Below are 26,169 nucleotides of genomic sequence, written 5' to 3'. Positions count from 1 at the left end.
TACAACCAAACCATGATCAAACCAACTAAAAGTGTGTAACGTTTAACCCTGTTAATGAAACATTTTCCTGAGTAGTATAATAATGAATAGCTTTAAGTATTTGCATATAATTTGATGTTTGACATTATAAAAATAGAAGTCTTAAATAGGTAATTTTGTCAAAAAATTATGTATCTGTAACCTTTTCAAATATCACAAGAGAGGTATATCATGTTTTTTCTTCCTGAGCTATTTTAACCATGGTGAGATAGGGCTTGGTGTTGTCATTGACTTTGGACATCAAGAAATAAAGGAAAGGATCAAGACAACTATTCAGGCTGCTTAGACATAAAGCAATCAGATAAAAGATATATAAATTATCTTTAGAACTGTAATAATAATTCAGATGATGAGCAATCAGTATAACATTGCTGGGAATATAACAAATAGCAAAAATGCTGAGGACAAGAAGACTAACTTTGATGTACCAGAACCACTTTTGTTCATAAGCGTTGAGTGTTTGAATAATTGAAATGTAACAAAAAATAACAACGCAAATTGGAATCATAAATCCAAATACTGCAAGGAAGATAAAATAGTAGTGTTGGAAAGGGAGCATAGTTTCGCAGACATTAAAAACATCATGGCAGGTAGTGATATTTAGCTGGTCCAGATGATAGCTTTGTTTCATGATTATCAAAGGCAACATATATAAAAAGACCACTGTCCACACTACCCCACAAGTTAAAGTAGCTAAGAACTGTTTAGGTAGAGTCCTGAAGGTAAATGGGTGAACAATGGCCATGTAACGGCTGATGCTGATGCCAGTGAGAAGCAGGGTGGAGCAGTACGTATTTCCATAGAAGACAGCAGTCATGATCCGACACATTGCTTCTCCGAATATCCAGTTATTGCCATTCAAGTGGTATACAATTCTGAATGGCAGCGTTATACAGAAAAGGAAATCTGAAATAGCCAAATTTGTGTAGAATATGGCAGTACGGACTGATCTGATTCTGAAAAATAGCATCCACAGTGTTACGACATTGGCTGGTACTCCTATTAAGACAACAGCTGTGTATATAGCTGGTAACATCTTCACACTCAGTGAGCTAGTAAGGTATTCCATGGTGATATTATTTACTTTCAATGATGAGATGTTGGATATCTCCGTAGGACACTTTTCTTTTTTGTGATTGGTCAATCCATCTAGGGCGGAAATAGGTATCGGCTCATACATGTCTTGCGGAGTGCCATAGAAAGTCTTAATGGGGTGCGATTTATCATATTGAAAGTTTAAGCTGCTGTTGCTACATTTGTTTCCTAAAAATTGGGGGAGAAAAGGAAATGTAAACTGTACAACAGAAATAAGCAGTGATTTTTAAAAATTACTTTCTCCATGAAGATTTATTCCACAAGTATTAACAAGAAAGTGACATTTCTAAATTAGTTTAAGAAAGAAAATAGAGGAGTGGGAAAGTACCCTGTTTATCAAATAAGCTTTGTTTCTTCTGCATTATGTTGGGGAATAAAATTAGTTGTGTTTAGGATTACAACTTTAGACTATTCAAGTGATATTTAGGATGATAGAAAGTTTTACTCTTTCCTCCAGAATTTCACATCAGGTCTTGATTTATATTAGTTGAACTAACTGTAATATAGCAAATAGCCTGCTGTAGTTCAGAAAAGCTTATGCCTTTTAGTAAAATTTGTTAATTTGAAATTGATGGAACAGTTGGCCAGTCTGTCTGTCTCCCTATCTACCTCTAGCAAACAAGAGCAATCTACAGCTCTCAGCCAGGTTTCAAAAGTTCTTGGCAAGACCGTGCAGGCCACTGTTAAGAGTTATTTGCCCCTTTAAGTCTGCTACTTTGGAATGGGAGAAGAGGGATAAATAACTCTTAGTGGAAGATAAAGACATTGAAAGGTGGGTGAGGGGGGAGAATGAGAATTGGCTCTGTAAAATCCTGCAAGTTCTCAATGGATTAAAGGTAGTCCTTGGTTTATGACCACAATTGAGCCCATAATTTCTGTTGCTAAACGAGACAATTGTTAAGTGAATTTTGCTTCATTATATGACTTTTCTTGAAACAGTTATTAAGTGAATCATTGACGTTATTAAGTTAGTAACATGGTTGTTAAGTGAATCAGGCTTCCCCATTGACTTTGCTTTTCAGAAGTTCACAAAAAATGATCATATGACCTTGGGACACTGCAACCGTTATAAATATGAGTCAATTGCCAAACATTTGAATTTTGATCATGTGATCATAGGGATGCTACAACTGTCGTAAGTGTGAAAAACAGTCGTAAGTCACTTTTTTCAGTGCCATTGTAACTTTGAACGGTCACTGAATGAACTGTTGTAAGTTGAGGACTACCTGTATTCCAGAGGGAATGTAGCCCTTTATAAAAAAGAAAGATTGTCCACCCCTGTGTAATAGAATGCTTCTCAAATGGATGTATTTTTTAAAAAAAAAACCTATTCAGAACTATACTTAATAAATAGCTGAAGTGCTTAAGAACAAAAGGTATGTTTTTCCTTCTTTCTGAATTTATTTTTAAGTGATTGCTAATCTATGTATAATAGGACATACCAGTAAATGGTAATGCAATAATGTTTTCTATCCAAGCCCCGTGACTGAAAAAGCATTAATTTGAAAGGGAAATTAATCTGATTTGAGATCTTGTTTAACAATCTATTTGAGCCTGTATGCTTGTTTTCTCTCATTAGATGACCTAATTGCCAACAAAATAAAAGGGGACAAATTACTGACACACAAAAACACAGATTTCCTACCTTTCCGGCACAAACAGGAGGACAGATAGAAAAAACTAGTTGTCAATAGGAGCCAGGTTTTCATTGTAGCAGTGATCAATTCTTAATTTTCTAGAATGGGCATTTTAATTTGTAGAGTCTTGCTTAATCCCCATTTTAATGAAAAAAACTCAAAGCATCAGATCTATTTACTGAACTCATCCTGTATGTAGCAATTTTGCTGAAAATAGCTGATTTGTCCTTTTTGTAGTGAGAAGGGTATGACGCATCAGAATGCGGAAGTGGGCGTGACTGCTTAAACTTTCAATCAACACGGACAGGAATTAACTCTTGAAGTACTATTAGTAGAGAGTAGAATATTTATTTTGTACAAATTGTGACCGAATTTACAAACACCTGTTTACATTTTACAGTGTCTCTTTACATTTTCATTGGAACATAGAGTTACCAGACATGAAGGGCAAAAATATACAAAACCCCTGCTTTCTTCTAGTGGTTGAATGGGTTTTTATGGTCCAGATTTGGTAATCCTATCTACAACTGGAAAGAGAAGTCATAGCTAGAGTCATGTAGCATTATCTAGCAAGCAAACAATACATTTTAACAAAATTGTATATGTCTGAGAGAATGAACTGGAGAATCAACTGGATTGTAAAAATAACATTATAGCATTTTAATAAGGAATTTGTTCTTGCTTCTTTGAACAGTAGATGCATCTGTTAGTCACATCCTTAGCCATGGAGCTGTATTCCAGTCCAGGAGCTGTGTACATAAAATATTTTCTGAATTATCCTTAGGAAGCTATAATATGACAATAACTGAAAGAGATACAAGTGGTCTTCCCTTTGGGAAACTTCTGTCTTTATACAAAATTTGCCTTAATTTTGGAGTCTTCTTGTTACCTTGCCTTTCTGTAGGCTAGTTTTGCCTTTCTTTTTCATACTCCTTGCTTAACTCCTTGTGCTGCTTTTTCTCAGGGCTGAATGTGGCTACTTAGCTGCTTCCTTTCAAGAATAAGGGGTCCTTAGTACTTTTGGAGCTTGCTTGTTTTCTTGCAGATGTTTAATTACCTAGTTAATAGCACCATTGATATTACCTAGTTTGGGTAATGAAACATCTACAAGGAACCAAGCTCGGAGACCACCAAGGACTCCTCATTTCAACTCTTGAGCTACAAATATTCTTTATTGGTGCTTTCAAGAAACTTGGAGCTACAAGCTAACTTTTCTTATGGTATCTGATTCAGTTTCATGTATGTATCATTCTCATGTTTTTCACTGGGAATACATTTTAAATATGCATGCCTGCTTTTTTAATTATTATAGCACCACTCAATCCATGCTTTACATAAGTTCAAATATATAAGTAGAAAATTAGAATTATAAAAACTGAATATAACTCTCAATTATGGTTTTAAGAACAAATTAACACATCAGACTCATACATCTTATCTGATACAGTAATGATAATGTGACTTACATGAACTGACATTATTCTAGGCCAGTGATAGGGAACCTTTTAGAGACCGAGTGCCCAAAAACTGCCCCCTGCTCTGCCCCCTGCCCCGCCCCCCACCCGCCCACAGGGCCATCCACCACCTCCATGACCTGCCGCAGCAGATTGCCCAGACGGCCCAGCAGCGTCATGGCAGTCATGCCCTCCGCCCGTACCCCGCAGCATCTGTGTGTGACGGGGCATGAGGGCAGAGTCTGCCCAGCTGCCATGTCCTTGGCTGCACTGCTCCGTGCAGGCCACATCCGGAGGTGACTCTCCTCTGGGGGGCTGCTGGTGAGGGAGCCGCGGGTGGAGGCGGGGCTGGGGCAACGGCGTGCATGCCCACAAAGAAGGCTCTGAGTGCCACCTCTGGCATGTGTGCCATAGGTTCACCACCACTGTTCTAGGCATTCTGTACAATAGAGATAATTCAAGGTAAGTTGTGTTGAGAATTAATAGGTATTCTGGGAAGGAAAGGGAGAGGAGGCCTCCCTTTGCAATTAATCCTTATCAGGCTTTTAATTTTCATAAGACAAATTCATACCAGTAGCCCCCTTTTAGAATAGCTTAATAATCTTGGGATATTTTGGTTGACCAAGTTAAGTTTTCAGAAATTGTAATGTTTAGATTTATCTTTGTTTTAACCAGGAATCTCATGATGATTCATCCATGCTTTGGCTAAATGAAATACAGAAAGGAATTGATGATGCTAACAGAAACTTGGAAGAGGCATCAAAATGTGAGAACTCATTTGAATCATTATATTAAGCCCTGCATCTTTTGCAGTCACTACTAGATTTATTATCGACTTCAGCATGCCTTCTCAAATTAATCTTCTATCTTGGAACGTATTTTGGTAATTTGATTGTTGAAAGAATAGTACTTAATGTGCAACATCTTGTAACAGATGTGAGCTTCTAAAATGATTTCACAATTTCACTTCAATGACCTCCTGAATTTGAGAATTAGGCAATCAGTGACTAATAGTCATTATGGCTATACACACCCTACAAGCTATGTGTGGTTCTCACCAGCAATTGCTACAGAATGTGTGTGGAAATATCATTTTGCATTTTAAACTTAAGGACTTCTCATAGACATGTATTTGGCCACTTTAGGAACAGGATCTGGATAAATATCAGATGAGAACAAAAAGATACAGAAAACTTTGTGGGTTGTTTTTTTTTGCTACTATCTAGTTGATCTTCAGGATTTTGCAGCCAATATTTGATAGCCATAATCAAGTGGGTCTTTAGAAAAGAGTATTAAATAAATAAAAAGGAACTAAAAATTGGTCTTTAAAGTCTCACGTATATTACTGATCAATTGAGAGCTGAACAAAAATAAATGTTTTGCTGGGAACCTGTTGAGTATGTAGATGTTTGTCACAGTTCCCTATTAAACAGGCAAATACCTGTTAAGAATCTTGCTCAGCATTAATTAAAATACTTATTATACTTAGCATTGATGTCATTCAGTTCATTACAATACTACATATAATGAAGGAAACCACCTTTTATTTGTAAGTGAATTAATTGATTACCTGAAATCATATAGTTAACAAAATATTTGCTATGATAATTCTGAAAAGCTTCACAAAATGGCTTTAAATCATGTCATAATATGAGAAATGCAAATTGTTGTTAAGTGGACTGCATCTGGGCTGCAAAAATTTAAATAATAATTTGATGATGACCAAAAGCTACAATTCTCTTATCTCTGCCTTTCCCTGGTCCTTGTCTAGATTGTTACAATCTAAATACAGAAAGCATGGTATTATGTGCATTAAGCATAGTTGAAAAAAAAAGTCTAAGTGATTTGTATTTTTAAAATATGCCAGTTTACATATGGTGGTGGCATATCCGTGTTCTTTGTGTTAAAAGGTGAAAGAGTGCATAATGATAAGCAATAAAGATACAAATACTGTTTGTAATACCTTAAGACAGGAATTCATTCCTCTGTTCTTTCCTGAAAAATGAAGCCGTGGACTTTGAAACTAAATATTTATATTCTTTGGGAGCTTTGTTCCCAATGTTCCAAGCCAAATGCACTCCTAAGATGTTACATTCTGGAATGTAAACAACCTGTAAATATTTTGTATCTCAACCTTTTTCTATGCAATCTTATAAAATGGTCATCAGAAATTAATAGGATTTCTTGAGTGGGGAGGAAAAAGAATAAATATCAAACCCAACATTAAAAATGAAAAATAAGTTGCCAAAATTTGAGTCTCTCAAATTTAAGAGGAGAAACTCTTGGGCTGAAGCAAGCTATAGAGCCTTCTCAGTATCTTATACTACTTTAGAACAGAAGAATGAGGAATTACAAGGTTCCAACTGCCCTCCCTCCCTCCTCTTGACAATTATTGCTTCACCTACAAAACCAGCACATCTGGGAGGAATCTGGAGAGAATCCCTTATCTTGATTAATTCTCTTTTCAGTGTGTGAAGGAATATTAAATATTGCTTTGTTACCTACATTCTGGAATGAGTTCATGAAAGGCTGTGTACCATATAGTGCTTCTAAATGTGTAGTTCAGAAATGTCAAATTTAACGGCATAGGACTGCACATAGTCACTTGAAAATCTTGGATGTATTCCCCAGAACCCTTTCAATAGTTATCCTGAATTGTAATGTGTTATTTTGAATGTTTAATGTAACAGAAGGGCAGAACAATTAAATACTTGTAAAGTAATTGCATTAACTATATTTAATTATAATGTATATTAAAATAAGCTAAATATAGCTTTTGTCACAGGCCCTGTCTTTGCCTTGCATATACCTAGTTTATACTATAAATTTGGCCAAAGATCTTTGTTCAGGGGTCATTTCAGTGTTATATGCAGTTTCATGGCAATTTATCACCCAGATTTTCACAGTCATTAATAAATGCTTCAGTACATTCATATACCTGTGTACACATTCATGCACAAAACATGTTCCCATTTAATTTTATATGTTAAAATTAGATTTATAATAAAATCAAATTAGTCTTTGAAACTAATGTGTAAATTTAAACCTTCTCATTGGTTGACATGAATCGGAGTAGAAAGTCAATGTACCACCATCCTATATTAATCTGTAATGTTGGTTTTGTGCATCCTTTTCAACCCTTGCTACGCCATGCCCCCCTCTTACCCTTCCTGATCCTCCCCGCACTCCTATGCACTCCCTTGCTTCCTCCTCCACCCACAGCAGCCACTTACCTGTCTGTGAGTTTTGGCCTTTCAACTTTCTACCAGTTTTCCCACTGACTTTGGTTGTAGGAAGTCAGCAGGAAGGTGCCTCTTCCTAACACACATAGGATTCATTTAATAATGACAACTATTACTGTAGGAATTGTCATAGCCCTTTACAACTGCATTGCTTAGCAATGGAATTTTGATCCCAATTGCCACCGTAAACTGAGGACCACCTATAACTTAATATTACTGCTTTTCTCGTTAAAAAGGTAGACAACCTTTAATATGGGGATGGGAGGATGCAGAAAGGAAAAAATCCATATAAGATATTGTGGGAAATGTACGATACTAATACTTCATTGATTCTACTCCTTAGTGGCTATTGGAATATGTATGATAAACCAGTGTTTAGAAAAAGGTGATTCTGCAACGATCATCACAATTTTACAGTCGCCTAATTTCAGTCTGAAAGCTGTTCCAGAATGTGCTGAAATCTACTATGAACATTTGCAGGAAGCTAAGAGTTTAAAAACCAAAGGTATTGTTGTTTGTGCCATTTTACACAGCACAGGAAATATATAATGTTCCTGAGGTACCCCAGCACTCTACTTCTGTAAATATTTCATTAAACATTTGTTGAAGATAGATCATGTATTTGCTGGCCTTGAAACAAGTTGAGTCCAGGAGTATGATTCAAAATATTTATTGAAGTTTTTTCTGAATGCTTTGATTTAATGAGTGCCAAATGGTAATTCAATATAATTTGTTCCATTAAAGTCCTGATTTAACTGAAAATTAAAGAGATTTTCTATATGCCTCTGGAGCTGTTCCTATCTGAATTATCTTTCAGAAAGGCTCACTCTGGTTTTGTATTCTATAATATATTTGTTCCTACCCATTTTCATTTCTGTGTTATTGCCCACAAATTGCATACATTTGCGTGCTTTCTGTGCGAGGTATTTGAATGATGATCCTATGGTGGAGAAACGTTTCTTGCTGTTTAAACAGGAACTGTATTATTGGGTCAATCAGTGAGTCACCAAGCCCAACATCCTGTTTCTTTCTGTGACTGATTTACTTCCCCTGAAACATCAGGGACAAGTAGTAGAAAACAATAATACAAACCAGCTCTTATTTTCAAATCAGCTCAACTCTCAAAGTATGCATGAGATGTGAGGCTAAGTGAAATGCGTTTAGAAACTTTGAGGTAAATTCTTTTGCACTTGCAGAAAGAATTGCAGAAAGAATATGTATTTATCCATGCAGATACATACACAGAAATGCCTTATTAGTTTTGTTATTGGATGGTAATAAAAAAGCCCCTATTGATGCTTTGTACATTTATCTCTTCCCTCAAAAGGCCCTTTGTGGAGACTTTGTAACATACCATTGGTCAACAGAGACCTTACTCCCAATTTTTCTAATGGGAGACCTAATTCTTCATTCTGTCTTATCAATTTATGGAGTGGATTGAGTTTTTGTGCCAAGAAAAAGATTTTATACATTGTGTATTTTTCTTAAAGTATAAAATAGAGACTTAAAATACATTTATGTGTTTCAGCACCATGTAACCAATAAAATATTGCTTCCAACATGTTTAGAACCCGATGAAGGCCCATGGATCAATTTTTTAATTCAAGATAGCTATGATTATTATTTCAATGAAGAAAGTGAAGAGGGTACATGTGCTCCTCCTGAAGGAATTACTCCCAAAACATCCTGGCTCACTGGGGAAGAGATTCAGGTAAGATGTTGTAGACAAAATAGTTACTAGGGATAAAAAGCAGAGGGAGTGTTGGCAAATACTGGAATGATCAAAGGATGAAATGTACAAATAGAATGATGTATTAGTATATAATTTTTCCACTTTCCATAGGATTCGAAGTAAGATTTCTATTTCTATTTTATGTTACTATTTTAATCTTTAATTATTGGTGCATGTTATATTTTGTGAATAATTATCAAATAAAAAGAAATTCTGTTGTTATTGCCATAGGCATTCTCAGGAAAAAAAGAGTGTCAGGGTGATGCAGTAGTTGTTGGTATAGCAATGGGGTAACTCAAGTTCTAGTTCCTCCTCAGCTTCAGAAACTTATTTGGTTACTGTACTTTGGAGTAGTGATTTAGTGTCAGGCCACCCAACTACAGGAATTTTGGGGTAGGGAAAAAGAGGAGGGAGTGTTACATATATCACCTTGAGCCTCTGAATGAAAAACAGAATATAAATATAATCAGCTAATCAATCAGTTACTGTGGGTTACAAAGATCAAAATGAAAATAATTATAACCACCACATATTTAACAGTTTTTATTTAATATTCACAAATGCTTATTTTAAAAAATATTCCAAAGAAGAAGCTAAAAAATACTCTATATAATATAATCTATATAAATTTGGTCAGGTTGGATGGAAGGTGTAGTGTAGTTAATTGTTGAAACAATATGGATTTTGTCAAGTTTCTTACGTTTTGACTGTCTCCTTAACATTATTATCTTTTTCTTGTAGAAAATTGTCAGTGAGATCACATCAAATTATAATAGAGAACAATTATGGTTTGCAAATGAGGACCTGATCATTCAGCTGCAAGCTAAAGCAAAGGGATTTTTAGTCAGAAAAAAATATAAAGAAAGAAAAGCGTACCTCCAAGCCCAGGAGCCATCAGTGATAAAAATACAGGTAGTATGCGTCTAGTATTGGATGGATAATAACATAATGAAGAGTATTAACAAATAGAAGTACCTGTGTTCCTTCTTTATGTTTTCCAACACTCCAACATGTCAGTACAGATAAGGTTTTCTTGTAAATGTACAATTAATGGCTACAATTAAAGTTCTGTTTTTAATAATTAAATTAGGAATCTTATCCTGTGAAGATAAGATAGTTTTACCAGGCATATCTAACAACCATCTTTAGTCCCTAAACTTGTCTTGCCAAAAAGAGATACTTACTGTTTTTGCACTGTGACATATATTCTGTGCTATACATTGTGTGGCAACTGAAAAACAATCTGCGCATATATTTTAGTGGCCAATTTTGTAAGATTTTTTCCATTTGGAATAATGAAGTAGAAAATTAAAATAAAGCTTACTATAAATGATTGTTGGAAAACATGTTTGCTATCACATTTTAATAGTAGTACACTTCTGTATTCCTTCTAAGAGTGCAATATAGGTTTTTATCTGAAAAAGAAAAAAAATATCCATTCTGAAATTTGCAAGTCAAAGAACAGAAAGTATGGCAACTTCACTATGCTTAGAGAAGGTTTACAAACAATTTAGTATTAGCCATATTGCTAATACATCTTGTGTTTTAAATAAACAGGCATTTTGGAAAGGGTATAAACAAAAGAAAAATTACACGGAAAGACTTCAGATGTTGCAGACAAATGTTGCCTCAGTTATCAAGGTAAAAATATCTTGTATATAATGAATTATAAAGCTAACTTCGGGTTGATGTATTCTTGCTGTTGTCCAGCGGCTATGGCCTAATAATCTCTGAATTCCTATATTTTACTTGTGTACATCTGAAATGTTTCAACTACTTTTAAAAAACAATCTATTGTAAATGTGACAAGTATTCTGCAGCTTGTGACACCTTTGTAGTAGCCCAGTGAAGCATATGGGATGAAGTCAGTGATGAAATGTGAAAGATTGGACAAATTGGGCAAGAGCAAGTTTAATTATGCCTGTTAGTTACTTTTAAAAAATAGAAACCAGTCATCTGACTGCTTTTCATTGGGAATTTGTATAATTGTCCAAATGGAACTGTGGAAATCTCATTTGAGATTTGAAGCCAAATGTGATTAATTATATGTATTGGGCTTGGAGGTTGAAAGAAGAGAATTTGCACTGGCTTAAGGGCAGTGAAGCTATTTCTTATTCACGCCTTAATGTGAATATAACACACAGGCATATTCAAACTAATAAAAATAAAATGCCTATAAAACTAACAATATGCTAAAAACAAAAATATTGTTTAAATATTGATCATGTAAATATTTCTAAATTCTTTAACTTTTAGATTCAGTCATGGGTCAAAATGTGGTTAGCAAGAAGAGCGTACAAAGAACGGATACAATATTTCAAAGATCATGTAAGTTTTTTCCCTTTTTTGTTCTCCTGTTTAATAATTACTTGCTTACAACAAATTATCCCTATATCATAGGACGGAATAAAGACAGAAAATTAATAAGATTGTTATGAACACTATCTGTAATATACCATGAGAACTACAAAAGATATTTGCAGCCAGTTTATTACCTGGGTAACAATTGTAAACATATATATTATGGGTTTTTTTTCAGAATGAAGAAATTGTGAAAATTCAAGCATTCCTTAAAGCAAACAAAGCTAGGGAAGATTACAGAACATTGAGTAAGTACTGAATAATATTTTCTCAGTATATACTATATAAAGGAATTGGATGCTGTAATTATAACAAAATGATTGTTCCCAGTTCTACTTTTCCTTTTTATCTGATATCGATAAAGATGTTGGTGTTCTAAAAGCTGTGTGATCAGGATAATGGATTGCATAAGGGCCAATAAACTTTCAATTCAGACAAGATATAAACGGTGCATTTCTCCAGCAGAATGGTGCCTTGTCTGTCCTGGAGGGGTCTGCACATGCCCTAAGGTAGCAGGTTCACAGTTTGGGAGTGGTCCTAGATCCATTACTGTCACTAGAGATTCAGGTGGCCTTGACAGCATGGACCACCTTTTATTCATCAGCTGATTTCCCAACTGCAAACCTACCTGAGACTATCTTGCAACAATTGTTCATACTCAGTTATTCAAAACGCTGTTTTTAATTTTTAAAGCCCTAACTGGCTTAAGGATCAAGCTATAATACTTTCTTCCATGTGTATCTACCCAGACTTAAGGTTGTCTAGTGAGACCTTCCCTCAGGTCTCCTAAACAAAAGAGGAGAGATGGACTTCTACAATGGCAAGAGCTTTTTCTCTAATGTCACCCTATTTATAGAATTCCCTCCTCACAGAGACTTGAATTAACACCCACATTAGTATCATTTTGGTGCCAGGTGAAAACTTTTCTGTTTTCTCAGGCTTTTAAATTGTATTTGAATTCATTTTCTTTTAGTGTTTGAATATCCACTATGCTGTTGCCTAGATTACGCGGTGTTTTATTTTGTGTTTTATGTAATTTTATATATGTTTTTATTCTGATTATATATTCTTAGTATGCTTTATTATAAACTGCCCAGAGATCTCTAGCTTTTGGAAGCTTAACTTTTTAAAATAATAAATAAAATCATGTTTTAAATAAAAGTGTTTTGACTGCCAGGTACAGTTTGTTTAGAAGTGAATTCTGTAATTTTTAATTTGTTCACTTTATTTATAGCTAGTTCTGCAAATCCTCCTTTGAATGTCTTGCGCAAATTTGCTTATCTTATGGATCAGAGTGATTTAGATTTTCAAGAAGAGCTAGAAGTTACAAGGCTAAGGGAAGAGGTGGTGACCAATATCCGATCTAGTCAACAGTTGGAAAAAGATTTGAACTTAATGGATATTAAAATAGGATTGCTGGTTAAAAACAGAATAACATTGCAGGTTAGTGAACATAATGTTTTCACAATTGTAATTAAAATCAGGTTTGCTTTTTCCTCTTCTTTTTATTACGTGTTTTTATTTGCCCTTTAGCCTGTAAACTTGTGGCCTGGGACTGTTTTATGTGTTACTGATTTCATGCAAGTAGTCTCTGATTGAATATTAAAATTTCTCTGAAATAATATTATTGCTTATTATGTATTGTTATTATGCTTATTTACATTGGTTAACAGTTTCCTGACAAGGGTAATTGTGAGATCTCTCTGGCTTTCCAGAGAATTCCAGAAATGGATACATCTGTAAGTAAGAAAGACTGTAAACATTTCTACCTCTGCTTCTGGATTCTTTTTTATTAAAAGATAATAATAATAATAATAATAATAATAATAATAATAATAATAATAATAATAATAATATAAAGTTGGAAGGGACCTTGGAGGTCATCTAGTCCAACCCCCTGCTCAGGCAGGTAACCCTATACCATTTTGGATAAATGGCTGTCCAGTTTCTTCTTAAAAACTTCCAGTGCTGGAGCATTTACCGCTTCTGGAGGCAGGTTGTTCCACTGGTTAATTGTTCTAACTGTCAGTAAGTTTCTCCTTAGTTCTAGGTTGCTTCTCTCTTTGGTTAGTTTCCATCCATTGCTTCTTGTCCTGCCTTCAGGCCCTTTGGAAAATAGCTTAACTCCCTCTTCTTTGTGGCAGCCCCTGAGATATTGGAACACTGCTATCATGTCATGTGCAGTAGTGGATGCACCTCTTGATCAATCACAAAGACAGAGATGTTATTTGAGCTTAAATAAGTATCTAGAATATTTATCACAATAAAGCCTCATTGTATGCATTTATCAGTAGCAACAGACAATTTTTTGGTCTGGACTTCAACTCCAAATAGTTGATTTTAATTTTGCAATCAATTTCTGAAGCAATCCAGATAACTGACCTAATCTAGTTGTATCACTTACTTCATTAGTATAATGGCAGTAATATAAATTGACATGGTTGACATAATTTCTTAAATTACATATCTACCCTAATTACATAATTAATGCACATTATGTAAATTACATCAACTTACGTCCATTTGAATTTAACAGACATTCACCTTCACCAGACTGCCTGAGAATACCTCTCTTAGTTCCTGCCAGATTTGCTGCCATGAGGTTTTACATTTTTAACATTATTTTCTAACTGAAAAAAAATGTTGGGAGCATTTGGGAACTGGCATGCTGCAGAGAAGCATCTTCCACCATCCATGCATATGCACAAGGCCTCAAATGTGTCTTGTAAATCTTCTTAAATAAGTGCACAAAAACCAGAAGTTAATTGGAAAATATGCTAACCTGTCAGGAAAAAAGGGCAAAGTACTGGTAAGGGGCAATAACATTCTGTTAAATAGATGCTCTGAACATTTTTGCACTTAGAAGATATATCAAAATTACAAACGGACTCACCAAGCTTCAAGTTTAGAAACCCAAGGATTATTGTGTCTCTTCCTCTTCTCAATTGCCAGATTTTATTTAAACTTTCTCTCATAAGAAATTGTATTTCTGTTGCTGGCGCTTAGAGCCAAGCCAAGATCTAAACACTGAATCGCTTCCTTTTCAGGAATTGCTTGATAGATTTTTGTCATAGTGGTTTTATTTTTGTAATTGATCAGGTACTCATTGCCATACTATGAACTTCTCTCAGAATGCTAAATTGAAATGAATTTGATTGTAATAGCTAACTTTTATTTCTACCAAATATCGGATTTGAAGTGTTCACATGGCTTTCATTTTTCAGGATGTTGTGTCACATAGCAAGAAGCTGAACAAAAAAAGCAAAAACCAGCTGCAAGAGATGGTAACTGGAGAAAAGCAAGGCATCAAAGGCTTGAGCAAAGAGAGGAGAAAAAAACTGGAAGCCTATCAACACTTGTTTTACCTTCTTCAGGCAAGTAAACAGTAACTGAAAATTTATAATATTAGAAATTATGCATTATAGAGGATCATAGATATCCTTTTTTATTGTCTGTGCTTGTAGCAGTTTTTGAAACCAAACCAGTTGAAATCAATCTGAATAAACCTGGTTATAATGTAATCCATCTCTTCAATCCTTTACACACAGAGAGAGACACATACACACTCACTCACACACTCTCCCCTTCAATTCCCTCCAACCTCATGCACACCCTTGGAAAGAAAATCTTGTGCAGCCAGCAGCTACCACACAAAGGGCCATGCTGGGCATATGTGGTCAGCAGCAGGAGCAGGAAAACTATGAAGAGCAATTCAGACAGCAGGGGCCAAAAGGGAGATAGGCAGGTAGGCTGCCGAACACTTGAATTTTGATCACATGAGTGGTGCTGCAATGGCCATAACTTTGGGAAGTGGTCATAAGCTGGTTTGGTTTAGTGGTTAAGGCACCAGGCTAGAAAGCAGGAGGTTGTGAATTCAAGTCACACCCTAGCCATGAAATCCAGTGGATGACTTTGGCCTAGTCACTTTCAGCCCAACTCATCTCAGGGATGTTGTGGAGAAAACAGGCAGAGGAAGGTGTGCTAGATATGATTGTCACCTTGGGTTATTTGTAAAAATAAAGGTGGGATATACAGTAAATAAATAAAATTAAATAAATAAATATTAGTCCCCTGGTTATAAGGTATAATGGTTATAAGATTGATGGTTGTATGTAAAGGACTAACCGCTAAGTCAGTGTTTCTCAACCTTGACAATTTTAAAGCATGTGGACTTCAACTCCCAGAATTCCACAGCCAGCAATGCTGGCTGTGGAATTCTGGGAGTTGAAGTCCACATGCCTTAAAATTGTCAAGGTTGAGAAACACTGCGCTAAGTGAAAAGACTGCATTAGTTTAACACAATATATTTTATGTCAGTAATGTAACTAATTTTGATTTCTAGTCTAATGGTAACACTTTTACAAGAGAATTTTCAATCATAAGTACAAATATATTTTTATATATTAAGAACAGTTTAGATTTCTCATAAGTAAATCAATAGTCTGTTGAAAAATACATGTGGATGTTCCATTTTATTAACTCTTAATATTCTTTACACAGACTAATCCAACTTATTTGGCAAAGCTCATTTTCCAGATGCCCCAGAACAAATCCACTAAATTTATGGATACAGTTATCTTCACACTATACAATTATGCTTCTAATCAACGAGAAGAATACTTACTTCTGAAGTTGTTTAAAACTGCTCTAGAAGAAGAAATAAAGTATGCATATTACTTCCCTTCACTTTTTAATATTTGTTTGAGTATGCACAATAGAGAAAAACTTAAATTTCTTTTAAACTTGTGTAGGGAATATAATGGGTTTTTTGTGGCTGGGAAAATGAGAAGTTGTTTCTCCTTGCTCAATATACGATGCTTGCATCACACTAAAGCAGTTTTAAGGATCAGGCTGTAAACTTCAGCGGAAATGATGTGGGTTAATTGAGTAGATCTACATTTATATTTCAAAATGTTCCTTCATCTAATTCTTGCATTAAATAGAGTAGTTTTGCAAAAACGTGATTCATTAAAAAAAGCTCACTACAATAGCAAAAATACGGATTTGATGTCTGAAGTCAAAATATAAATGTTGCTAATTTTCTTTACTGCAGTTCTAAAGTAGATCAGATTCAGGATATTGTCACAGGAAATCCTACTGTCATAAAGATGGTGGTTAGCTTCAATCGAGGTGCACGAGGGCAGAATACATTGCGTCAGCTGTTGTCATCAGTGGTAAAGGACATAATGGATGACAAATCCCTAGTCATCAATACAAGTCCTGTGGAAGTGTACAAAGCATGGGTAAACCAGCTGGAAATGCAAACTGGAGAGGCCAGGTCAGTACACAACAAATGAATATAACTGATTTTTTTTTTTAGTATCTGTAGGTGCTGTTGCAAAATTTGGGATGAAAGAGGAGGATTATGACAGAATAGATGACAAACAGCAAAGAATATTGGTTACTCGTAACAAATGAAATTATTTGAATTGAATTCCAGTATATTTGAAGAACCCTAGAGTGGAGAAGATTATATTAAAACATAGAAAATCAGAGTTTCTCAACCTCGGCAGCTTGAAGATGGGTGGACTACAACTCCCAGAATTCCCCTGCCAGCTAGGCTGGGAGTTGAAGTCCACCCATCTTCAAGCTGCCGAGGTTGAGAAACACTGCAGTAAATGATTAGGAAATCTATTTGGGGTTTTTCAACTTTAGTTTTCATTAGGCTCTGAAAAAATAGTGACATTAAATTAATGTGATGATTTAAAATAATAATAATAATAATAATAATTATTATTATTATTATTATTATTATTATTATTATTATTATTTTTTAAAAAAAATTGGAAGGGACCTTGGAGATCATCGAGTCCAACCCCCTGCTCAAGTAGGAAACCCTACACCATTTCAGACAAATGGCTGTCCATTCTCTTCTTAAAAACTTCCAGTGTTGGAGCATTCACCGCTTCTGGAGGCAGGTTGTTCCATTGGTTAATTGTTCTAATAGATTGTATTTATTTAATCTCAAAAGGTCATAAAATGGCTAAATGACAATCATGCAAAATGCCAATCATGCAACACATTCAGAAACATAATGGCCATGCAATCTATGTAAGTCATGAAAAGTAATCTTTGATTTGATAGATTGATTATATGCTTTCAAATAGTGAAAGCATGACCACACAGATAGATTTTATTGAGGATGAAGTAAACTAGATCACCAGATCAATGGATCTTTGGACATTTAAAAAACTATTGTTATCTGAATGAAATACTTAAAGACAGCAGTGCTTTTACATACATTATAGCAATAGCACTTAGACTTATATACTGCTTCACAGTGCTTTACAGCCCTCTCTAAGCAGTCTACAGTCAGCCTATTGCCCCCAACAATCTGGGTCCTCATTTTACCGACCTTGGAAGGATGGAAAGCTGAGTTGACCTTGAGCCACTAAACATCGAATTCTTGGAGTGAGCAGTGACTTAGCCTGCAGTACTGCATTCTAATCATGGCTCTTATGTATTTAATATTATTATTTTCAAATGTGGAACTTAACTTTGTTATACTTGAAGGCTTCTCTGTTTCTGCTGAATGAGGCCCTTCTGCCCCAGAAGAAAGACTTTAAAAATACAATAATTTCATTTAAAAAAGCTTCGTTTGATATATAAAAATGAAATATATCTGACTAGACTGATTCACAGCTATTATAATAAGGATGATGTGTTTGATACTCATTCTGTTAAAATGAATTACAGGGCTTATTATATGTAAGCTTTAGATTCATCCCAATTGTGCCCTTTATTGCATAAATAACAATATTTAGTCATTCTGTTTTAGAATACTTGGGGGGGGGTCTCAATATTTCTTTTTTTTTTTCCTGATTTTTAAAATATTTTTTTCTTCCTGAGTACAGGTAGTTCTCAATTTACAACAGTTCATTTAGTGACCGTTCAAAGTTACCACAGCACTGAAAAAAGTTACTTATAACCATTTTTCACACTTATAACTGTTGCAGCATCTGCATGGTCACGTGATTTATGTTTGGATGCTAGACAACTGGTTCATATTTATATGAAGGTTGCAGTGTTCCGGTGTCATGTGATCCCTTTTTGCAACCTTTTGACCAGCAAAGTCAATGGGGATGCCAGATTCACTTAACAACAGTGTTACCAACATCAGCTGCAGTGATTCACTTAACAACTGTGGCAAGAAAGGTCATAAAATGGGGCAAAGCTCACCTAACAAATGTCTCACTTAACAACAGAAACGTTGGGCTCAATTGTGGTCGTACGTCAAGGACTACCTGTATAGTAATCAATATTGTGCTATGTTTCCTGGAAGGGTCATTACAATTTTGGACCTCATTAAAAAGATTACATAAGATAAAAAATTTAAATGTTTTAAAATAGATACACATATATGTGCATATGTATCTTGAAATTCATGGGTGATATGAGAACGTGTTGCCATTAAAATTATTTTCCTATCAAAATAGTATAGTTTGAAGTATAGTTCAGTGTTTTAAATAATCAGAAATATTGACAGCTTATATTTAGTGATAATCAGCTGACATATAGGTTATTTCAGTGTTTTGGATTTACCTTGTACACTTTGGCATATTGGGCTCTTAACATTAAAAACAATGGAATAAAAATTCCATTGAAAATAAGATGTAGTCAAAGAAAATTGGATTGGTGGTAGAATCAAATGCATCAAATGTATGACATGGCAGTACATAGAAAAATAACACTTTAGTATTGTTAAAATAAGCTATGATGCAAATAATTATAACCAATTCAGCAAATTCAGTAAGTTATGAAGTATAACTTTTTAAAATGTTCAATAAAATTAATTGTTCTGTGCTCTGTAGTTTATCATTTTCTTCTCTGTTTTTGATAGCAAATTACCCTATGATGTAACAACAGAACAAGCCTTGACACACCCTGAAGTAGTGAATCGACTAGAATCGTCAATTCAGAGTCTTAGAGCAGTAACAGATAAAGTCCTTGCCTCCATATTCTCATCTCTGAACTTAATGCCGTAAGTGCACGGACCTCTGAGAATGTTGGTGGAACTCTTACATAAAAGGCAACGTTATTTTGTAATTCCTCAGAGGAAAGTATTTACATCTCTATAACCAATCTCATTCTTTAGATTTTAAAAAAACATTCATAATGTATTTTCTTTTTTACTTTTTGGATATGTCATCCTGTTTTGTTTATTTCTAAAGTATTTAAATGCAATGTTTTGTTTTTCTTTTTTGGTTGACTTAAATATATTGTTTTTCATTCCAAGTTTCCACTTTTTTTCTTTTTCATCTGTTTTTGCATGTAGTTATGGATTGAGATATATAGCCAAAGTTCTGAAGAACTCACTTCATGAGAAATTCCCAGATGCAACAGAAGATGAGCTGTTAAAGGTAGATTTGCGAGGGTGATTCAATAGCTTCATTGTACTTTCTAAGTATATGAAAGGGAAATTATTTATTTGCATTGGGGTACAGAGTAACTTAGGAGAACCAGGACAAAAATACAATATGATATTTCTATCTGAAAACTGATTTCTTAGATAAAGATCAATGGTATTCAACCTTCTTTGATAATACATCATGGGTGGGCCATATCATTCATGTTAATAGGGTGTTTTTAAAATTACTGATTATGCTTTTATTTATATGTAGTATTGCAATTAGGTGCTTTAGTAAAGTATATTTCCTAGATCGCAGAATATAAGTAAATGTAATCAGTTACAAATAATAATTGCAATTTTCTGCATTAGAGTATTTATTTCTCTCTTTTTCAAACAATATTAAAACTATTTTAGGCCTACAGTACTGGACATATAGTAAGTGTGTCCTTCGTCAAAATGGCAGGAAATGCCTGCCAATTTTTATCAGTTGTGAGTAAAGGGAGTTTGGTGCAGGATTTAGTAGTCTTCAACAAAAAGCCATAACATATTTTTAACTTTGTTACTATGTCTGATTTAGCTATAAATCTTTAAAAACAGTTTATTACTCTAATTACAGTAATGTTGGAACAAATTAATTTATTTGTCTTGGTTTGAAAATGCTTAAAGTGGCAGTGATATTTTATCCAGCCTAGAAAGCTGAAGCAATAGGCCATGCAAAATACTTGCTTCACAATAAGAGTTAGGCATTTGCCTGAACGTGGGAAGGGTTCAAAAAGAGAAGAGGGTTGAGCTTGCAATTTCCCCAACTTTATAGCTTCTATGAGCTCTGGAGGGAGGATATCTTGAATGCAACTGTAGCTCTCCATATGATTCAAGATCCAATCTGAGTTCTCTGATCACTCCAGTGGGGTTTTGTTGCTTCAATAACTCTTTTTGTTTTGTTTTTGTCTTTGGTACCTTTCAGTCAGGGTTGATTAGTCCCTGCAGTTTTCTTGGCAAGGTTTCTTTGGGGAAGGGGTTTGCCTCTTTCCTAGGATTGAGAGTGAGTGATTGGCTCAAAGTCACCCAGCTGGCTTTGTGCCTAAGGCAAGACTAAAGCTCCCAGTCTCCCGTTTCTAGTCTGATGCTTTAATCATTACACCAAATTGGCTCTTGCTCTTCTTTAGGCAGTCTCTAATATTGCATGATTAAAGAGGTAAAAAGTTCCTTTCAGCTCTAAATTTTTTATCATAGTGAAGATATTCCTTGGTGTCAAGTTGTTTTTCCCAAAACTTTAAAATGCGTGTCTTATTATACTCAGCATATGGACATTTAAGGCAATGGAAAAGAGAAAGAGAAAAATGGAACGAAATGTTTTAACTTAGACATCTCCCCTCCCATGCTGTTGCACTACTCTGCCAAAGAAAGCTGTCTTATTTATTAGTGTGAAATGGGGGGGAATGAAAGTCACTGAGTATATGTATTAATTACTACACTTTACAGTACATTTTTTATCACAGTTTGGAAAGGAAAGGCTTTTACATAAAATCAGAACGACTGACCACACCTCCAATAATTTATTTACATGTGACTGTTTTGACAAAATGCAATGATCAATACATCTACTTAAAATATTTATTCATCATTATGAAAGTTTTAATTGAAAAGGAAGATGACACTGAATTTAAGAGTCTCCTCTGCTCATCCCAGCATAAAGAGAGAGATAAATGCCTTAGTTTTTCATCTTGTCAGTCTTCATTGCCAACTCCAGCTGCAGCCAATCCTGAAGATTCGTCCCCCATAAATGTCTGAGTGGTAGATAAACATGTGTGTACGTGTGTAGATATATCTGTCAGGATTTGAGAAGGAAAGAAACAACAGGATTAAGAAAAGAGGAAAAGGAATAAATAGCTATACCAAGAAAGGAAGGGAACAGGATGCAAATAAGGAGAAGGAAGTGGGATAAATTAAGGGAAAAAGAAGAAAAGAGAAAAATGCTTTTGGCATTACAAAAAGAGTTAAAATTCAAATGGTTCCTCTCATGCAATTGATGTTGAAAGAATCTATGATTTTCAGTAGGTTATCTGCATCCATTAGCATCTCCTACCCATTCACATGCAATGTCTTATAAACAAAATGTTTATAAGATATTTATAAGTCTCCCTTCTTGCATGTGATTATTGGGGGGAAAGAGTTCATTTTCTTATTTAGGTACATCTTCATTCTTACATAAATACCTATAAACAATTGCTGAAAATGTTGAGAATGTTTATTTCCTAACTAGTATGAGAAGTATCATACTGTTATAAGTATGATAATAAGTCATACTAAGTATTACACTATACATAGGTATCAGTTATATCTTCAGATAAGTGATGTAATCATGTGCATTATAGGTTTGATCCAAACCTATTCGATTTTATCTCTGATATTCCCTCTCTAGCTTGTAGTATTTAACCAATTGTTTTAAGAAGTAGGGTTAAATCTATGAATAAATATGCCAAGTAGAAGTATCTAAAAGTGTCTTTCCCCAATAGATTGTTGGAAATCTCCTTTACTATCGGTTTATGAATCCAGCTATTGTTGCACCTGATGGTTTTGACATCATTGATATGACAGCTGGAGGACAGATACATTCTGATCAGAGGAGAAATTTAGGTTGTGTAGCCAAAGTCCTTCAACATGCTGCATCAAATAATCTCTTTGAAGGGGAAAATGCTCATCTCTCATCAATGAACAGTTATCTATCCGAAACGTATGAGAAATTCAGGTTTGTACTGATCTAAATTGGGGCGTGAATTGAAAGTATCTCTTCTACACACTTACTTTATATTTTTTTGTATAAAAGGCTTTTCTTTTTCTTAACATTCATTTATTTTCATAACATTTCATTTTCTTAACATTCAACATTCAGATTCTGCATTCTTGTTAAGGCTGAGCCTGCATCAGAATTTTCTCAGGAGTAATTCAGATCTTGCATGAGCACAGCACTTCTCTGCTGTTCATTGAAGCAGCCCATCTTTTTTTCCGGCTTTTCCATGAACCTGAAAATAATTAATTAAACTACTATTGACCCTTTTAAGTTAATGCTAAGAAGAAAATGTTATCTTAAAATGCCTCTTCTCCACATAGAGTTAGAAAACTTTAAGCAATTGGATAGTGGTGGCATATATATGTAGTGTTCTGAAACTCTATTCTTTTTCCACCTTAGAAATTTTTTTCAAGCAGCATGTGTGGTTCCCAAACCTGAAGAAAAATTCAATATTGATGAATATTCCGATATGGTGACTCTTAGTAAGCCAGTAATATATATATCTATTGAAGAAATTATCAACACCCATTCAGTAAGTGCATACAAAAGAAAGGAAAGTTTTAAGTTTTGTGCACTGTGAAGCTGAAATGTAAAATGTATAATTTAATAATAGAGACAAAATATTTTCTTCTTATTGTGATAACCTGAAGATTTGAGCAAATATTTGGAGACTTTAAGAAGAAATCATTTCTTTAGGGTTCTTTTAAGTTAAGAAATGTTCAAGAGTATTCGATAGATTTTCATAGAGAAAGTGAATTGTGTTTGTTACTTTCCTTTTTCTTAGTGTTAACAAAGACAATCAGTGCATATAACAATTGTTGGGAGAAAATCTTAATAAAGATTTTTGAAAATGGAACAAGTCACCTGTTTATACTTTTAAATTTTTGTATAATCCATTTCATACAGATTGGAAAGGGATTACAGTTGGATAGCAGACTTTTTATCTCTTTTTTATATTTCTTCAGAATATTAATTTTAAACAAGAGTTGTTACATATGTACAAAGAAATCTTTAAAAAGAATGAAAAGGGTTCCATACGTAACCATTATAACCATGCTTTATTTAAATATTCCAAGGAGAATATAATGGACAACCCAAATAGGAGAAAACTGGAATTGCAGTGGTGCAATGGAACATCTAAAATCTAATTTCAGATCTCCCTTTTACTCCTCCATAAAATGTTTCTGGTTCTCTTGGTTTTTTCCTGTTTGCAACATAAAAATATGATATAATTTAATGACTAAATATTTGACTTCCTGAAGAATTAGAATTATTCAGATTTGATCTTCAGAGTTCTGAGTTTAATGCCATAGGCAGATAATTTAAGTTTAGGGCAACTAGGTTTTGTAAAATTGTAATGGTATGATATTCAGAGCATGGCCATGCTTAAATAACAAATTTGAGAAATGTTAAATAATGGTGATTATTTAATGGAAGTTATGTATTATCATAGTCTTCCTTATTTCTTACACCTCAAGTAAAATTACTGATTGCAGGCAGACTAATTAGAGGAAATACATTTGGATGATCATTCTCTTTATATTTATCTATAAATTAACATTTCTTTTAAGGATGATATCTTGGATTTAGTTGAAAAAACATAACTGCATTTCTAATAGTTATTTATGGCTGTAGATATAGTTCCTCTGATAGTGCTAATACTTGCTGACTGTAGGAAAGGCATGGTTGAAAAGTTAATGCAGCACATTTTTAAAAAACATTTGGTTGAGATTATTGCTTAAACACTTGAAAAGCATAATAAATTTTAACTGCTTGTTGACCTTTAACCTTTTTTTTAGTATTCCTGAGTTTTAAACCATGTTGATTAGTTTCCTGAAACTGAAATACGTAATATTTTTACAGTAACACATTTGGAATTTTACAGAAATCCAGAGAACATTTTGTTTTTTAGAACAATGATTTTTAAAGACATTATTATGAAAAATAAGCAAAAACATCCCCATAATAGCAAGAATGAAATGTTGCAAATCATATTGAACAAAATAATCCTCCACTAAAGAGAGGAAGAGAATAACTTCCCTTCTCCTCCCATTTTTTTTTCCTGTAGGGCTCCTAAGTTCTTATAGGATCTATGCTGGGGACAATAAAAAAATTGCCCTCTCACAGTTTATTGGCACATAGCTTCTTCTGCCAGCAGATGCCTTTCAAAAGCCATTAGTATTCTCAACTGTGAAATGAGGTGTTTTGTAGGAGCAATAGATTTGTAATAGAGAATTGGAAACCATTAAATAGAATCCTCTCTCAGTGAATTCTTCAAATCAAACATTTGATGTTGGTTTCATTGACTAATAATTTATGTGATTTTTGTGCTAAATATCTTTAGGATTGTGACAATTCTCTTAACCAAATCCAATTAATATGAACATGAACATAGTAGTGTTACCTTAAAAATTCTATAGTCTTTTTAGATGAAGAGCACACTTTTGCATATACAATAGCAGCTTTGAATAACAAATTATTGGAGTAAATTACAATTCAAAAATTAAGAATCTATTTTATGACTCTATCTTCTTTCCTGTACATAAATTCTTCCTGTTGTTTGATTCCTAAAATGGCACTGAAGAGACATTTCAGAATGGGATGATTTATTTCCTATGCATGTGAAATAATTTCTTCCATATGAATATGAGTTTTGCATTTCTCTGGATGAATACAATTTATTTCTACTATGTCTCCTGAAATGCTTTTTTATGATCCCTTTTGGTTTTGTGATTACTGTATTTCCATTTATCATTCTGGTTCTGTTACGTATTTAAATAGTTCATTAGTATGTGGAAACATCAGATTTGTAGTTTTAACAAGTATAATCTCATTTACAGCTATTGTTAGAACATCAGGATGCCATTGCTCCGGACCAAAATGATGTCTTAAATGAACTCTTGCAAGGGTTGGGGGAAGTTCCAGATGTAGAGACTTTTCTTGGTAAGAAAATGCAACAAAACCCACAAAAAGGCAACTAAAAGATTGGATATAACCTGTGCATCGATTTAAAACAATATCTGTTAAACTAGACCAATATTTTTGTTTGAGTTAATGCAAGTTCTCAGGATTTTTGTTTATTTGAAAATGTATTTCCTTCCTTTGCAATGGAAACTACATAACTACCCATACATACACACATACCCTTGAAAACACAATGTTCTGAACACAGTGACATGATCTCAATCAGAGAATTACCACATCAAAATGGACTGAATACATATATTTTCCTAACAGTGTAACTAGGGTATTGCCCAAGTGGATATATGGCTATGTTTGTTGAAATCAAGTTCAGAATGAATAAAGAGAAGGTTGTGAGGTAGTCCACTTTCTACTCAGGGTTTGGTTTGGGAGCCTGGTTAGCAGCAGAACAAGATATTTGTCCTCTATATCTGTAGATGGTGATTCAGTGTAATCAGTAGGTTCATCTTCCTTTCTATCAGCATAAGATTTTAGATTCATTTTTTT

General features: G+C 34.2%; 2 protein-coding genes across 2 annotated transcripts in view; one reads left to right on the top strand and one right to left on the bottom strand.

Moving 5' to 3' along the window:
• Nucleotides 1-2,960, bottom strand: F2RL2 (coagulation factor II thrombin receptor like 2). The gene is made up of 2 exons (XM_015822716.1): nucleotides 2,780-2,960; nucleotides 1-1,302 (listed from the first exon to the last, which is right to left on the bottom strand). The coding sequence occupies exons 1-2, from the start codon at nucleotides 2,841-2,843 to the stop codon at nucleotides 209-211; spliced, it is 1,158 nt and encodes a 385-aa protein (XP_015678202.1). The 5' UTR covers nucleotides 2,844-2,960; the 3' UTR covers nucleotides 1-208.
• Nucleotides 1-26,169, top strand: part of IQGAP2 (IQ motif containing GTPase activating protein 2) — a 119,993-nt gene that overhangs the window by 84,074 nt on the left and 9,750 nt on the right. Inside the window, exons 17-32 of the mRNA XM_029285423.1 lie at nucleotides 4,901-4,991; nucleotides 7,811-7,972; nucleotides 9,036-9,178; nucleotides 9,941-10,111; nucleotides 10,757-10,840; nucleotides 11,456-11,527; nucleotides 11,739-11,808; nucleotides 12,795-13,003; nucleotides 14,785-14,934; nucleotides 16,061-16,224; nucleotides 16,614-16,838; nucleotides 19,401-19,541; nucleotides 19,836-19,920; nucleotides 22,427-22,659; nucleotides 23,101-23,233; nucleotides 25,542-25,644. Of these exons, the coding sequence (XP_029141256.1) occupies nucleotides 4,901-4,991; nucleotides 7,811-7,972; nucleotides 9,036-9,178; nucleotides 9,941-10,111; nucleotides 10,757-10,840; nucleotides 11,456-11,527; nucleotides 11,739-11,808; nucleotides 12,795-13,003; nucleotides 14,785-14,934; nucleotides 16,061-16,224; nucleotides 16,614-16,838; nucleotides 19,401-19,541; nucleotides 19,836-19,920; nucleotides 22,427-22,659; nucleotides 23,101-23,233; nucleotides 25,542-25,644 (2,236 nt within the window). The remainder of the gene's footprint in view (nucleotides 1-4,900; nucleotides 4,992-7,810; nucleotides 7,973-9,035; nucleotides 9,179-9,940; nucleotides 10,112-10,756; nucleotides 10,841-11,455; nucleotides 11,528-11,738; nucleotides 11,809-12,794; nucleotides 13,004-14,784; nucleotides 14,935-16,060; nucleotides 16,225-16,613; nucleotides 16,839-19,400; nucleotides 19,542-19,835; nucleotides 19,921-22,426; nucleotides 22,660-23,100; nucleotides 23,234-25,541; nucleotides 25,645-26,169) is intronic.

Source organism: Protobothrops mucrosquamatus, unplaced genomic scaffold (genome assembly GCF_001527695.2).
Source record: "Protobothrops mucrosquamatus isolate PMUCROS unplaced genomic scaffold, P.Mucros_1.0 scaffold1653, whole genome shotgun sequence".
Lineage (NCBI taxonomy): Eukaryota > Metazoa > Chordata > Lepidosauria > Squamata > Viperidae > Protobothrops > Protobothrops mucrosquamatus.
The sequence above is the reverse complement of the archived record's forward strand: the minus strand, read 5'-3'. Positions and strand labels throughout refer to the sequence as shown.

Excerpts from the sequence above, each read along its gene's own strand:
- F2RL2 (XM_015822716.1), bottom strand. The coding sequence starts at position 2,843 with ATGAAAACCTGGCTCCTATTGACAACTAGTTTTTTCTATCTGTCCTCC. Across the intron at positions 1,303-2,779 it reads CTCCTGTTTGTGCCGGAAAG|GAAACAAATGTAGCAACAGC; the intron begins GTAGGAAATCTG and ends CCCAATTTTTAG.